At 58.5% G+C, this 15,900-nt stretch overlaps 1 protein-coding gene across 5 annotated transcripts in view; it reads left to right on the top strand.

Annotated features, from left to right (window-relative positions):
• The window catches only part of FERMT2 (FERM domain containing kindlin 2), a 79,731-nt gene that overhangs the window by 23,088 nt on the left and 40,743 nt on the right, over positions 1 to 15,900 (top strand). For 4 of the 5 annotated variants that reach the window (XM_064144077.1, XM_064144032.1, XM_064143971.1 and 1 more), the window contains exon 2: positions 6,002 to 6,235. The exons of the other annotated variant lie outside the window; for it this stretch is intronic. In XM_064144077.1, coding sequence (XP_064000147.1) covers positions 6,002 to 6,235 — 234 coding nt within the window. The remainder of the gene's footprint in view (positions 1 to 6,001; positions 6,236 to 15,900) is intronic. 5 annotated transcript variants of the gene reach the window in all.

The following is a 15,900-nucleotide window of genomic DNA, read 5'->3' as shown; positions in this document are numbered from 1 at the left end:
CAGCTCTCCCCCTTGCTACTCACCAGCTCTCCTCAGCGTCGCTCCCCTGCCGCCGGTCTGCCTCTTGGCACTGTCACGGGGGAAAATGCTAGACCGGGTTCTTCCTCAGAAAAGATACCTCAAGCCTCTTGGGCTGCCAGCAGCCAAGGCTGTGGTTGAGGCTGTGCAGGGAGGTGGAGGAAGCAGGGAGTGGGGCTTATTTTTGATGCTGGGAAGGAAATGCTGTGCTTCCCTTTCCCGCAGCTGCTGTGACTGGGGCTGGGCTCCCGGAGCTACTCGTCCCCAGCCATGCTCCAGCTGATGCTGATGGCTCCAGCATCCACAACTCTGCAGCCTTCTCTTGGCAGGTTCTTTGCCTGAAAGGGGAGCATTGCTGGGCGTGGTTTGCTGAGACCCTAGCACATGTGTGCAGCTCATTTCATAGAGTCACAGAATGGTTTAGGTTGGAAAGGAGCTCAAGACTCATCCAGTTCCAACCCCTTGCCATAGGCAGGAACACCTCCCACTAGAACAGGTCACTCAAGGCCCTGTCCAGCTTGGCCTTGAACACCTCCCTGGGCAACCTGTGCCAGTGTCTTGCCACCCTCACAGCAGAGAACTCCTTCCTGATATCCACATAGTCATGAACACTTACTGGCCCTGATCACTTCTGCTGTGCATGGCAGGACTGCTCTAAGGCAGTTCGGAGCTGGAAATGGCAACTCAAGGGTGTGTGAGGAGCTTTTAACATCCAGAGGAGCTTCTGGATATATAAACTCTGCCAAAATTTGACATGTGGTTTTGGCCCATTCAGCTTTGAGGTTTGGGCTCTCTAAAATGAGTTTGCAGCGTTCAGAGACTGATCCAGGCTCCGATGGTATGAAATGGCCTCTCCTACAAGTGATAGCAGTCAGTGGGCAAAGGCTGAGCTGAGCTGAGCCTCGCCACAAAGCTGCAACCCCCCACGAATCAGTAACTCATCAACTGGCACCCTGGTGGAGGTCTGTAAACCTTCGGTCAGGTGGAGCCAAGCAGTCAGCGTTCCCTGGGCACCAGGGACTGCTCCAAGCCCGGGGTCACACCAGCTGCCTTGCTGAGCTCCGAGGTTCCTTGTCAACCTGTTAGTGTTAAACTCCAGCCCACAGGTCAGCTGCTAAACATTTGCCAGGCTCTTCTATCTGTAACTGCCCAGTGGGGCAGCCCCAAGCCTTCACCCTTCTGGCCCTGGTCAGCATCTCCCTGTTAACTGAAGGCGCCGGTGGCACTCAGGCTGTGAGCTGGTGCAGTGTGACCCCAAGTGCCTTCTCCTGCTGACTCACAATGCCTTTGGTGTGGTGTCCCCTTGCCCCTTCCCCCGCAGCTCCAGGCTCTCAGTCCCAGTTTCCCCAGCTTTCAGAAGGGCACAAGTTGGACTCCATTCCCAAAGCCTCCCGTGATGGCTGCCCAGCTGCTGTGTGCCACTGTGCCTGCTTGGCTGGGGCTGGGGCTGGCAGTGGCAGCCAGCAAAGCTGCTCAGAGCTCCAGCCGAGCGCCGCTGCTTCTGGCTCTGTGGTTATGCTGCTGGGCCAGGGCTTCAGAGGAAGAGGAGACAAAAAGTGCTTCTGCTGGCTTCTCCCAGTGACACCGAGATCAAGATCCCATTCTCAGATAGGGACAGGGGAAGAAGTCTGTTAGTCACAGTGCTCTCATCTTGATTAAGTTCAGACATGGCTCCTATGGGTAATCTTTGTGATGTCTGTCCTGGAGTGGGTTCCTTGGCACCTCCAGCCTGTTTGGTGGCATTTCTGCTGAGGCTTCACCCCTGGGCTGGGTTGGGTTTGTTACCTAGCTCGCCTCCTGGTGCCCTGCCATGCACAAGCACTGCTGCTGAAGGGCAGAGGAAGGAGCTGTTGCAATAAGCATCAGGTTTGATTTGAGTTAAAGTCATATTTCCTGTTGGGAATCATAGAATGGCCTAGGTTGAGGAGGTACAGGCTGGATGTTAGAGGAAGGTGTTGGCAGAGAGAGTGATTGACACTGGAAAGGGCTGCCCAGGGAGGTGGTGGAGTCTCTGTGCCTGGAGGTGTTGAAGCCAAGCCTGGGTGGGGCACTTAGTGCCATGGTCTGGTTGGCTTGGGCAGGGCTGGGTGCTAGGTTGGCCTGGATGAGCCTGGAGGTCTCTTCCAGCCTGGTTAATTCTATGATTCTATGTTGTCCTTATGATGGGGGACACCAGAACTGGGTGCAGTACAGAAGGTGGAGTCTTGAATCCGAGCTCAGAGGAGAGGCTGGAGCTGAGAACTGAAGGATGTTATCACCTCCAGTTCCTCCACCTGGAAAGCCTTCAAGCTTCTCTTTTTTCATTGTGAAAATTAGAGCATTCCTCATACAAAGCCAGAGACTCACAGCAGCACGCAGGTGGCAAAGGCCCTCAGCATCACCGAGTCCAGCCTAGAGCCCTGCTCTGCAGGCTTCACCTTGCACCGTTTCCCTAAGCACCACATCCAAACCACCCTTAAACACAGCCAGGCTGGGTGACTCCAGCACCTCCCTGGGCAGCTCATTCCAGTCCCTGACCACTCTCTCTGTGAAAAACTTTCTCCTAATGTCCAATCTAAACCTCCCCAGCCTCAGCTTGAGGCCATGCCCCCTGTTCTGTCTCCAGTTACCTGTGAGCAGAGCCCAGCAGCAGCCTCTCCACAATGTCCCTTCAGGTAGCTGTAGACAGCAGTGAGGTTTGCCCTCAGCCTCCTCTTCCTCACACTACCCATCCCCAGCTCCTTCAGTCTCTCCTTATCAGATTTATTCTCCACCCCCCCCGCAGCGTTTTTGCCTTCCTCTGGAGCTGCTCCAGCACCTCCAGTCTCTCTTGTATCGCAGTGCCCAGAGCTGAGCACAAGTCTGTAAGCTCGGCACTGGTGACTCAGCAGTGGTCAGTACAGAGAGCAGAAGTGCCTCTGTGCCTGCTCCTGCGGCCCCCTGAGGTTCTGGTGGCCTTGCCCAGGGGACATCCTGCCAAAGCATTTGGGTTTTCTTCTGAAGTGAGAGGCTTGGCTGCCGCTGCCAGTGCTGGCACACAGCCTGCCCAGAGCCTCTGCAGATGAAGGCTTCGGGCTGGGCAGAGCTTTGCAACAGGCAGCTGCACTACCTGGGTCATTCCCTCCCCTCCCCTTTCTCCTCTGTTGCGGGGGACATGGTACCGTTAGTGCTGGGTGGAGGATGTGGCACTGGGAGATGCTCTGCAGGAATTGGGCTGTGGGGAGTGCAGGGAAAAATATCCCAGGTGTTAGGGGGAGTATTTTGGAGTAGTGTCCAGGGGAAATGCTGCAGAGTGGCTCTTTTGTGGAGTCATCTCCATGCTTTAGTTCTCCAAATGCTTTCTGACTCTGAAATGACCTCATGGTCATGTCCCTGCTGGAAGCAATCACAGAACCATAGAATGCTTTAGGCTGGAAGGGAGCTCAAAGCTCAGCCAGTTCTAGCCCCCTGCCATAGGCAGGGACACCTCCAACTAGAGCAGGTTGCTCAAGGTCTCGTCCAGCCTGGCCTTGAACGCCTCCAGGGAGGTTGTTGAGTACAGAAGCTCCCAATGTGATCTTTGATCTTTGATCACATTTGGTGTTTCTGTGCTCCACAACCTCCCTGGGCAACCTGTGCCAGTGTCTCACCACCCTCACTGCAAACAACTTCCTAACATCCACTTTCGACTGCCCCTCTGCCACTTCAAACCCATTCCTCCTCCTCCTGGCATTACCAGACCTTGTCAGTAGTCCCTCCCCAGCCCTCCTGTAGCCCCCTTCAGATCCTAGAAGGCCACTTGAAGGTCTCCTGGAAGCCTTCTCTTCTGCAGGCTGCAGAGCCCCAACACTCTCAGCCTGTGCTCAGAGCAGAGCTGCTGCAGCCCTCTCAGCATCTTGGTGGCCTCCTCTGCACTGGCTCCAACACTTCCATGTGCTGCTTGTGCTGGGGGCTGCAGCACTGCCCCCAGGACTGCAGGTGGGGTGTGAGGAGAGCAGAGCCAAGGGGCAGAATCCCCTCCCTTGCCCTGTGCCCACACTGCTCTGGCTGCAGCCCAGCACAGGCTTGTGTCTGGGCTGCACTCACACTGCAGGCTCTTCTTGAGCTTTGCATCACCCCAGACCCCCAGGTCCTGTTCCTCAGGGCTGCTCTCAGCCACTCCCCACCCAGCCTGGAGTTGTGCTTGGGATTGCACCCACCCAGGTGCAGGACCTTACACTTGGCCTTGTTTGATGTCCTGAGGTTGGCCTGGGCACAGCTCTGCAGCCTGCCCAGGTCCCTCTGGATGAATCCCTGCTCTCTAGCAAGTCGTCTGTGCCACACAGCTTGATGCCTTCTGCAGACCTGCTGAGGCTGCACTGATTCCTCTGCCCATGTCACTGACAAAGATGTTAAACAGCACTGACCCCTGAGGGAGCCACTTGGCACTGCTCTGCAGGTGGACAGTATGCCCTTGCTCACCACTCTCTGTGTGGGACCAGAGCTGTGGCTGTTGGGGTTTGCACTGTTGTTCCTTTGGGAGCTGTCTTCTAGTTTTGGTTCCTAGTTGTGTTTGGAAGGCAGGAGAGTCACAGAATGGAGGTGTTGGAAGGGGTGGCTGGAGCTCAGTGAGTCCAAAGCCCTTGCTGGAGCAGCATCACCTAGGGCAGGCCACACAAGACCACAATGTGCAGGTGGATTTTGAAGGTCTCCAGGCAAGGAGACTCCACAGGCTCCTTGGGCAGCCTGCTCCAGGTCTCCAGCACCTTTTTCAATAAAGAAGCTTTTCCTCATGTCGAGGTGGAGCCTCCTGTGTTCCCCTCTGTATCTCTTGCTCCTGGTCCAGTCACAGGACACCATTGAAGAGAGACTTCCCTTTTTTTTCTTGGCAGCCACCCTCCAGGTTTCTGTGAGCATGGAAGCCACAGCACTGCTATTTACTTCTTCAGGAAACCTCTCTCCAGTGCTGCTGTTTGTGTGTGCTGAGGGGGCTGTGCTCACCCTCGGGCAGTGCAGATGTCCTGCGTGGTAGGGATGGGAAAACCCAGCAACTGGTACTTGGTGAGAAGGGCATTGAGCTGCTGGAGCAGGGCAAGAAGGCAGGCTGAGCAAGCTGGGGCTCTTCAGGCTGGGAAAGAGAGGGCTCCAGGGAGACCTTGGAGCAGCCTTCCAGTATCATAGAATCATAGAACCAGTCAGGGTTGGAAGGGACCACAAGGAGCAGCCAGTTCCAACCCCCTGCCATGCCCAGGGACACCCTACCCTAGAGCAGGCTGCACACAGCCTCAGCCAGCCTGGCCTCAAACACCTCCAGCCATGGGGCCTCAACCACCTCCCTGGGCAGCCCAGTCCAGCCTCTCACCACTCTCCTGCTCAACAACTTCCTTCTCACCTCCAGCCTGACTCTCCCCACCTCCAGCTTTGCTCCAGTACCTTAAGGGTGCTACAAGAAAGCTGGGGGGGGATTTTTACAAAGACAGTGATAGGAAGAGAGGGACTGGATTGAAGCTTCACGAGGGGAGCTTCGTACTGGGTGTTAGGAAGAAACTCTTTAGAGTGAGGGTGGTGAGACACTGGAACAGGTTGTCTGAGGAGCTTGTGGAAGTGTTCAGATCCCTGGAAGTGTTCAAGGCCAGGTTGTATGTGGCCTTGTGCAAGCTGGTCTAGTGGAAGGTGTCTCTGCCCATGGTGGGGGCTTGGAACTAGCCTATCTTTAAGGTCCCTTACATCCCAAACCATTCTATGCATCTGTGACTCTAAAAAGCAGTGTACAGTCCTTCCCAGTGACGGTATCAGGTGGTCCATGACCCACTTGTCTTCTTGTTTGGCATTGCTTCTGGGCTTGGGTACCTGATCCTTAAGCCTCTTGAGCTCTCCCCTGCTGTGGTCTCTGAGCTGGCTTCCAGACGCTCTGGAGCGCCTCTGCAAGGGGCTGTGCGTGGGTTTGGACCCGTGGGTCTCGGTGGGGCGCGTGGCAGCGTTGCCTTCCGTCTGGGGGGGGCTCCTCCTGTCCCTGGCTCTAAGCTGCGACGGTTCTGTGCCGCAGATGTCAAGAAGGACTGGTCGGACCACGCGCTGTGGTGGGAGAAGAAGAAGACCTGGCTGCTGAAGACGCACTGGACCTTGGACAAGTACGGCATCCAGGCGGACGCCAAGCTCCAGTTCACGCCCCAGCACAAGCTGCTGCGCCTGCAGCTGCCCAACATGAAGTATGTCAAGGTGAAGGTCAACTTCTCAGACAGGGTCTTCAAGGCTGTTTCTGACATCTGCAAGACGTTCAGTAAGTAGTGCATGCCGCGGGCGCGGGGGGGCTGTGGTCAGTGCTGGCTGCTGCCCCTGCTGTGTTGCAGCAGGCCCTGGGCACCAAGCAGCCTGCACGTCTGTGCTGGCTCTTGCCAGCCTGACAGCTCCAGTGCCAGTGCTTGGGAGCTGGCACTGTTCTGGAGGCGTTGGGAGGAAAGGCACTGTCTGGGCTCAGTTCGGCTGCTGCTCTCAGCTTGGTCTGAGGAGAGGTGGTGGCAGCCCTGCTTTGTGTTGAAGCTGCTGCTCCTGGGTCGTCGTTGTGGGCTTTTTCCCTGCAGATGAATGTGCTGGATGAAAAGCAGCCCCTGCAGTAGGAGACCTGCCAGCTCTGGGGGTTCTCCTCCAGAGGAAAATCCTATCAGAGATTAAGCAATGTTGCTTCACTGGTGAGCTGCCTGCTGGAGGGAAAGAACCAGGCTCCCTCCTCCCCAGCTCCTCACACTCCTTTCCCTTCTTGAGAGGAAGCCCTGGAGGAAAAGATGAATCCTTTCCTACCTGGCACACAGGGCTTGTCCTAGGCTGCTGCTTTTCTTCTGCCCCTCTACTCTGCTCTTGTGAGAGCCCATGTGGAGTTCTGTGTCCAGCTCTGGAGCCCCCCAAGAGGCTCCAGGGGCAGGGAGGGGCACAAAGGTGATCAGCTGGCTGGAGCATCTCTCCTATGAAGACAGACTGAGTTTGGTCTGTTCAGGCTGGAGAAGAGAAAGCTCCAGGGAGGCCTTAGAGCAGCCTTCCAGTACCTGAAGGGGGCTGCAAGAAAGCTGAGGAGGGACTTTTCACAAGGACTTGTAGGGATAGAATGGAGAGCAGTGGTTTGAAACTAGAGCAGGGTGGGTTTAGGTTGGACATTAGGAAGAAGTTCTTTCCCATGAGGCTGGTGAGTGATTGGAATGGATCACTTAGAATTTGTGGATGCCTCATCCCTAGAAGTGTTTAAGACCAAGCTGGATGCCTCAACCACCTCCCTGGGCAACCCAGTCCAGCCTCTCATCACTCTCATGCTCAGGAACTTCCTCCTCACCTCCAGCCTCAGTCTCCTCACCTCCAGCTTTACTCCATTCCTCCCAGTCCTGGCACTCCCTGACAGCCTCAAAAGTCCCTCCCCAGCTTTTTTGTAGCCCCCTGCAGATCCTGGAAGGCCACAAGAAGGTCACCTGGGAGCCTCCTCTGCTCCAGCCTGCACAGCCCCAACTCTTTCAGTCTGTGCTCACAGCAGAGCTGCTCAAGGACTTCAGACTAGCTCTCAGCATGGACTCTCTACTGATGTCCTGCCCAAAGGACCCTGCAGCCTGACTTCAGCCACAGTGAATCTTTCTGCTCTCCAGGAGCAGTGACCCAGTTGTGTTTCAGGAGGCAGGCAGAGCTCAGGCACAGGGGCACTGTTAGTGTCTCCAGCTCAGCCTGTGGCCAGCTGGGTGTGTGCTGTTGGTTATCAATCTTTGCCCTTTCCTTCCTGGTTTCCTTTTTTAAGATGCATTGGCAGTATCTCCTCAAAATAGAAAGTGCTTAGCCAGCACTATTTCCCAGTCGATTCTGCTTCCCCTCCTGTCTGCCATCACCATCTTTAATGTCATGCTAGACAGTGAGGTCACAGCTTCCCGCTTGGGTTGCTGATGAATCTTTCTAGCAGTGAGTCACACCAGGAAATGGTGATAGAGTTAATCACCTAAGGAGAGATATTCCAGTGACTCACCAGGCAGCCAGAGCCTTACATGGGCCTGGGACAGCTCTTTGCTCAGCACCAGGGCTCGCTCTGTATTTATGAGCAGAGCAGCAGAATACTCAGAGATGTGGCAAGGGAAGGAGAAGCCTCTCAGATAGCTTCAGCCCAGCTGCAGTGGGAGCTCTCTGCAGCAGGCAGGAACACATCTGTTGAGCATTTTCTGACTGCCCTCCCAAGGCATCTGATGTGCTGGAGCACATCTTCCTGATCTGGGGGAAAGCAGGATTTTTGCTGGGAGCTTCACACTCTTCCTAGTGACTCTTGCCAGCGAGGTGTATTTGAAGAGTGGTGAAAGCTGTGGGAGACTACAGTGATTAAATCTGGTTTAGACCTGGGGTGTCTTTGTTGGGAGCCAGATGCTCAGCAGAGCTATGGAGAAGATTGCTACATGGGCTCAGCGGCAGAGGGGATTGTGATGCAGGGAGGAGGCAGTGCTGCTGCTGGAGGAGCTGGGAAGCTCTTCCCTGGACCACAGAGGAACACACAACTACTTGTGTAACATCATGGCTAATAACTACCACGTGCTGAAGGTTCTAGAGCACAAATCCTGTGAGAAGCAGCTGAGGGAACTGGAGTTGTTCCCTCTGGAGAAAAAGAGGCTGAAGGGAGACCTTCTTGCCCAAATAGCAAGAGAAAGGACAAGAGCAAATGGCCTCAGGTTACATCAGGAGAGGTTTAAGTTGGACAAGAGGAACAGTTTTTTCCCCCAAAAGGGTTGTCAAGCCTTGGAATAGGCTACCCAGGGCAGTGGTGGAGTCCCCATCCCTGCAGAGCTGCCAAAGCCATCTAGATGTGGTGCTGAGGGCCGTGGTTTAGTGGTAACCTGGTGGTGCTGGGTTAATGATCAATGACCTTGAAGGATTTCCAACCTAAGTTATTCTGTGATGCTCTACTTTAACATGGATTTCTGATACTGACATGGGTATGACATATGTTGTGTGTATATATAGAGAGAGTATTTGAGTGCTGTGTCCAGTTCTGGGCTCCTCAGTTCCAGAGAGATGTTGAGGTGCTGGAAGGTGTCCAGAGAAGGGCAGCAAGGCTGGGGAGGGGCCTGGAGCACAGCCCTGTGAGGAGAGGCTGAGGGAGCTGGGGGTGTGCAGCCTGCAGCAGAGGAGGCTCAGGGCAGAGCTCATTGCTGTCTGCAGCTGCCTGCAGGGAGGCTGTAGCCAGGTGGGGTTGGGCTCTGCTGCCAGGCAAGCAGCAAGAGAAGAAGGGGACAGAGTCTGAAGCTGTGCCAGGGCAGGTCTGGGCTGGATGTTAGGAGGAAGCTGCTGGCAGAGAGAGTGATTGGCATTGGAATGGGCTGCCCAGGGAGGTGGCGGATTTGCTGTGCCTGGAGGTGTTGAAGCCAAGCCTGACTGGGGCACTTAGTGCCATGGTCTGGTTGATTGGCCAGGGCTGGGTGCTAGGTTGGGCTGGCTGAGCTTGGAGCTCTCTCCCCCTGCTTGGTTCTCTGATTCTCTGATCCTGTGATCTATATTTATATATGATGTCTCCAAATACTGTTTCCTGGTTTGGTGTTTCATTTATTTATGTACCTGTGCACAAAGACAAATCAAACAGAGATGTCACAGTATCACACAATATCACAGTATCACCAGGGTTGGAAGAGACCTCACAGATCATCAAGTCCAACCCTTTACCACAGAGCTCAAGGCCAGACCATGGCACCAAGTGCCACGTCCAATCCTGCCTTGAACAGCTCCAGGGATGGCGACTCCACCACCTCCCCGGGCAGCCCATTCCAGTGCCCAATGACTCTCTCAGGGAAGAACTTTCTCCTCACCTCCAGCCTAAATCTCCCCTGGCGCAGCCTGAGGCTGTGTCCTCTCGTTCTGGTGCTGGCCACCTGAGAGAAGAGAGCAACCTCCTCCTGGCCACAACCTCCCCTCAGGTAGCTGTAGACAACAATAAGGTCACCCCTGAGCCTCCTCTTCTCCAGGCTAACCAATCCCAGCTCCCTCAGCCTCTCCTCGTAGGGCTGTGCTCAAGGCCTCTCCCCAGCCTCGTCGCCCTTCTCTGGACACGCTCAAGCATCTCAGTGTCCCTCCTAAACTGGGGGGCCCAGAACTGAACACAGCACTCAAGGTATGGTCTAACCAGTGCAGAGTACAGGGGCAGAATGACCTCCCTGCTCCTGCTGACTACACCATTCCTGATGCAGGCCAGGATGCCACTGGCTCTCTTGGCCACCTGGGCACACTGCTGGCTCATGTTCAGGCAGGTATCAATCAGCACCCCCAGATCCCTCTCTGTCTGGCTGCTCTCCAGCCACTCTGACCCCAGCCTGTATCTCTGCATGGGGTTGCTGTGGCCAAAGTGCAGCACCCTGCACTTGGAGCTATTGAACGCCATCCCCTTGGACTCTGCCCATCTGTCCAGGCGGTCAAGGTCCCACAGCCTCTGTGGTGGATGGAAGAACTTCCCAGTGGGAGGACCCTCAGAGAGGGTTTGGTGTTTGCCCCGAGGGTGTCGGACTCATAGAGATGATGCAGTTCTTTGGGCAGACCCCAGACTGCTCCCCGCACACCCCAGTCGCCCTCTGTCCTCTGGTGCTGTGCATCTGGCGGTGGCACCGCACCATGGCAGGCTGAGGCCGTGCAGCACAGGGTGCCGCAGCGCAGGGTGCTACAGCGCAGGGTGCCAGAGCGCAGGATGCCAGAGCGCAGGATGCCAGAGCGCAGGGTGCCAGAGTGCAGGGTGCTGCAGCGCAGGGTGCTGCGGCGCAGGGTGCTGCAGCGCAGGGTGCCGTGGCGCAGGGTGCCAGAGCGCAGGGTGCCACGGCGCAGGGTGCCGCGGCGCACGGTGCCAGCACGCAGGGTGCCAGAGTGCAGGGTGCCAGAGCGCAGGGTGCCAGCACGCAGGGTGCCAGCACGCAGGGTGCCGCGGCGCAGGGTGCCAGAGCGCAGGGTGCCAGAGAGCAGGGTGCCAGAGCGCAGGGTGCCGCGGCGCAGGGTGCCAGAGCGCAGGGTGCCGCGACGCAGGGTGCCAGAGAGCAGGGTGCCGCAGCGCAGGGTGCCAGAGCACAGGGTGCCGCGGCGCAGGGTGCCAGAGCGCAGGGTGCCGCGACGCAGGGTGCCAGAGCACAGGGTCCCGAGGCGCAGGGTGCCAGCACGCAGGGTGCCGTGGCGCAGGGTGCCAGAGCGCAGGGTGCCAGCAAGCAGGGTGCCAGCAAGCAGGGTGCCGCGACGCAGGGTGCCAGAGCGCAGGGTGCCGCAGCGCAGGGTGCCAGAGCGCAGGGTGCCGCGGTGCAGGGTGCCACGGCGCAGGGTGCCAGCACGCAGGGTGCCAGAGTGCAGGGTGCCGCGGCGCAGGGTACCAGCATGCAGGGTGCCAGAGCACAGGGTGCCGCGGCGCAGGGTGCCAGAGCGCAGGGTGCCGCGACGCAGGGTGCCAGAGTGCAGGGTGCCGAGGCGCAGGGTGCCAGCACGCAGGGTGCCAGCACGCAGGGTGCCGCGGCGCAGGGTGCCAGAGCGCAGGGTGCCGCGACGCAGAGTGCCAGAGCGCAGGGTGCCGCGGCGCAGGGTGCCAGAGAGCAGGGTGCCGCAGCGCAGGGTGCCAGAGCACAGGGTGCCGCGGCGCAGGGTGCCAGAGCGCAGGGTGCCGCGACGCAGGGTGCCAGAGCGCAGAGTGCCGCAGCACAGGGTGCCAGAGCGCAGGGTGCCAGCACGCAGGGTGCCGCGGCGCAGGGTGCCGCAGCGCAGGGTGCCGCAGCGCAGGGTGCCGCGGCGCAGGGTGCCGCGGCGCAGGGTGCCAGAGCACAGGGTGCCGCGGCGCAGGGTGCCAGAGCGCAGGGTGCCGCGACGCAGGGTGCCAGAGCACAGGGTCCCGAGGCGCAGGGTGCCAGCACGCAGGGTGCCGCGGCGCAGGGTGCCAGAGCGCAGGGTGCCGCGGCGCAGGGTGCCAGCAAGCAGGGTGCCGCGACGCAGGGTGCCAGAGCGCAGGGTGCCGCAGCGCAGGGTGCCAGAGCGCAGGGTGCCGCGGTGCAGGGTGCCAGAGAGCAGGGTGCTGCAGCGCAGGGTGCCAGAGCACAGGGTGCCGCGGTGCAGGGTGCCAGGGCGCAGGGTGCCACGGCGCAGGGTGCCAGCACGCAGGGTGCCGCGGCGCAGGGTGCCGCAGCGCAGGGTGCCGCAGTGCAGGGTGCCGCGGCACAAGGTGCCACGGCGCAGGGTGCTGCGGCGCAGGGTGCCAGAGCGCAGGGTGCCGCGGCGCAGGGTGCCAGACCGCAGGGTGCCGCGACGCAGGGTGCCAGAGCACAGGGTCCCGAGGCGCAGGGTGCCAGCACGCAGGGTGCCGCGGCGCAGGGTGCCAGAGCGCAGGGTGCCGCGACGCAGGGTGCCAGAGCGCAGGGTGCCGCGGTGCAGGGTGCCAGAGCGCAGGGTGCCGCAGCGCAGGGTGCCAAAGCGCAGGGTGCTGCGACGCAGGGTGCCAGAGCACAGGGTGCCGCAGCACAGGGTGCCAGAGTGCAGGGTGCCACAGCGCAGGGTGCCAGAGCGCAGGGTGCCGTGGTGCAGGGTGCCAGGGCGCAGGGTGCCACGGCGCAGGGTGCCAGCACGCAGGGTGCCAGAGTGCAGGGTGCCGCGGCGCAGGGTGCCAGCACGCAGGGTGCCAGAGCGCAGGGTGCCGCGGCGCAGGGTGCCAGCACGCAGGGTGCCGCGATGCAGGGTGCCGCAGCACAGGGTGCTGCAGCACAGGGTGCCAGAGCGCAGGGTGCTGCGATGCAGGGTGCCAGAGCGCAGGGTGCCAGCACGCAGGGTGCCAGAGCGCAGGGTGCTGTGATGCAGGGTGCCAGAGCACAGGGTGCTGCAGCACAGGGTGCCAGAGCGCAGGGTGCCGCAGCGCAGGGTGCCAGAGCGCAGGGTGCCGCGGTGCAGGGTGCCAGCACGCAGGGTGCCAGAGTGCAGGGTGCCGCGGCGCAGGGTGCCAGCACGCAGGGTGCCGCGATGCAGGGTGCCGCAGCGCAGGGTGCCACGGCGAGGCTCAACTCCTCGCTGTTGGGATGCCAGGTGCCTGCCGGACCCAGGAGCCTGCTGCTCGCTGCTGTCTGAAAGCCTCCTGGAGCTGTCATCTGCATTGCACAGGGGGCCTGGTTCCTGAAGGCATGGGGGCTGTCTGCTCACACCTCAGTGCCTGCTGCAGCCTGCCAAAGCACGGAGGGACTGGAGGGCGCTGAGGTTGCCCCAGCCTCGGGCAGCTTGCGTTTTCCTTTTGGTTCAGCAAAGGCCTCTGCCAGCACCAGAGCATCTCAGCCTGGTAGGACTTGGGAGGGACTCCTGGAGGTCACTCCAGGCCCTTGTGAAATGTCCCTGCCCAGCTTTCTTGTAGTCCCCCTTCAGATACTGGAAGGCTGCTCTGAGGTCTCCTTGAAGCCTTCTCCAGACTGAGCAGCCCCAACTGGCACAGCCTTTCCCCACAGGGGTCTGCCGTCTTTGCCCTTGGAGCATTCCATTGCACACTGCAGTGACTCTAACATGTGGCATGATTAATGAGTAATTTAAGTGATTCCTCCTGTTGCTGGGCCTTTGAAACTCCTCTGTACTCCAGCAGGAGCAGACTGGAGGGGTTATGGGCCTGCAGGAAAGCTGGGCAGGGACTTTTTCCAAGGGCTTGTAGTGATAGTCCTCAAGAGAGATGTGGAGGTGCTGGAAGGTGTCCAGAGCAGGGCAGCAAGGCTGGGGAGGGGCCTGGAGCAGAGCCCTGTGAGGAGAGGCTGAGGGAGCTGGGGGTGTGCAGCCTGCAGCAGAGGAGGCTCAGGGCAGAGCTCATTGCTGTCTGCAGCTGCCTGCAGGGAGGCTGTAGCCAGGTGGGGTTGGGCTCTGCTGCCAGGCAAGCAGCAAGAGAAGAAGGGGACAGAGTCTGAAGCTGTGCCAGGGCAGGTCTAGGCTGGATGTTGTTAGGAAGTTGTTGTCACAGAGAGTGATTGGCATTGGAATGGGCTGCCCAGGGAGGTGGTGGAGGCACCGTCCCTGGAGGTGTTCAAGAGAAGCCTGGCTGGGGCACTTAGTGCCATGGTCTGGTTGCTTGGCCAGGGCTGGGTGCTAGGTTGGGCTGGCTGAGCTTGGAGCTCTCTTCCAACCTGGTTGATTGTATGATTGTATGATTCTATGAGGGACAGAGTTTAGTGGAGCTCTTCACAGTGGCTGGACTTGTTGATGTTAGAAGTCTTTTCCAGCCTGTGTGATTCTGCATTGCCCTGCTGTGTTCCCTGTGTGCTGCACACCGCGAGCAGAAGCGCCTTTCCCTCCACAGTGGTTATGCTGCAGGGCTCATGCTAAGCCAGCATCCAAGGAGTGCAAAAACCCTCCTCCTCCACAGCAGCTTCATCCCATTCTGCGGCAGCAGATGCCTTGCATCTCCTCACGCCCTTAAGCTGCTTCTTTGCAGCATCCCTTTTCTCCTGCTGCTGCCTCTGAGTTTTTCCTACGTGTCCTGGGAGCAGCGAAGGACTCCGAGCAGGATCTGCTGCTGCTGTGTGGGCACGTGGGAGAGGAAAAGCAAACAGTGAGATGCAAGCCTGGAGGGTTTTTCCCATGCCTCAGCGTTTCCTGCCCTGGAGATGCTGCTTCTCCTGGGGAAACAGCCTGTGCTGCAGGGTAAAAGCTTCCCTCCTTCTCTTCTTCTGGGAGCTGCGCTGTCCTCCAGCCTGAACACTGCAGCAGGCATCATTCCAGTTCACGTCGGTGGGAGGAGGCCATGGTGGCAGAGCTGGGAGAGGGAAAATAGTGCTGGAGCTGGGAGGAGGCAGCTCTGGGAGGAAGCACTCCGAAATTCATGACTACTCCCTCCCTTCCCCGCCCTGAGGCTGTGCGAGATGAAGAAATTGCCTTCAAGTCCTGTTTTCTCCAGCTCCCAGGGGGCTGGCAGGGCATCGCCTCCAGCCCTTGCCTCATCGGCCCCAAAGAGCTCTGTGTGAATCCATCGCCTCGTTTGGGAGCGTCCTGTGCTGAGCAGCTGCACCTTCCATGCCCAATCCTATCTCCCTCTGATCCTCAGCTCCCCAGGGATGGGAGACACCAGGAAAATGGGACCCTCTTGCACAGTTTGTCCCATGCTGGTGAGCTCGTGGGGGGCCAAGGTAGGAAGGAAGGGACGCAGAAGGTCTGGTGAGGGCGATAGGTTGCTCCCCATTGCTCTCCTGCTCAGACTCCTGAGATGCCCAGGGCTGTGGGCCTGATGGGGTGGCAGCAGTCAGCTTTCCTTGCTGCAGCCTCCAGCCACTAAATGCAAACTGAGACAAGGAGATGGTGGCATTTGGGCACGGCATGATGCAAGCCCAGCTCCAGCAAGGCAACGCCATCATCCAGTCTCGACACTGAATGTGACCTTACCTTTCCTCCCTCCCCTGCCTTTGTAAATGGTCCCCACTCCGGTACAGAATGTCCTCTGACTTCTGAGGTATTTGTAATATTTCCACACCCTCCCCTGCCAAAAAACCTTCTATAAAAAGCTGCTGTGTTGTGTTTTGTTTGGGTTTTTTCCCTTGCAAAACTGAAGCTTTTTGGTGCTGTGAGATGTGCAGTGTTCCCAGGGCTCTCTTAGCACACAGAGTGGCAGCCCCAGCGTGGGGGCAAAGCTGTCTGCAGTTGTTCATCGCCACAGAGAGCCTCTTCAAACCATTTGGTTTGTGCTTCCTGCACACCCTGCTGACAGATGAAGTAACACTTTCCTTATAATTGTTGTCATCATCATCAAATGGTTTGGGTTTGGAGAGACCTTAAAGATCAGCTGGTTCCAACCCCCCTGCCATCAGCAGGGACAGACACCTCATCCACCCTGGCCTTGAACAGCTCCAGGGAGGGAGCAGCCACAGGCAGCCTGTGCCAGTGTCTCACCACTCTCACTCTGAAGAATTTCTTCTTAATCTAAGTCTAATTCTGCCCTTCTCAAGCTTCAGTCTATTTCTTCTTGTCCTATCACAA

This window comes from Pogoniulus pusillus, chromosome 1 (assembly GCF_015220805.1).
Source record: "Pogoniulus pusillus isolate bPogPus1 chromosome 1, bPogPus1.pri, whole genome shotgun sequence".
NCBI lineage: Eukaryota > Metazoa > Chordata > Aves > Piciformes > Lybiidae > Pogoniulus > Pogoniulus pusillus.
This window is presented reverse-complemented; position numbering and strand designations above follow the sequence as displayed.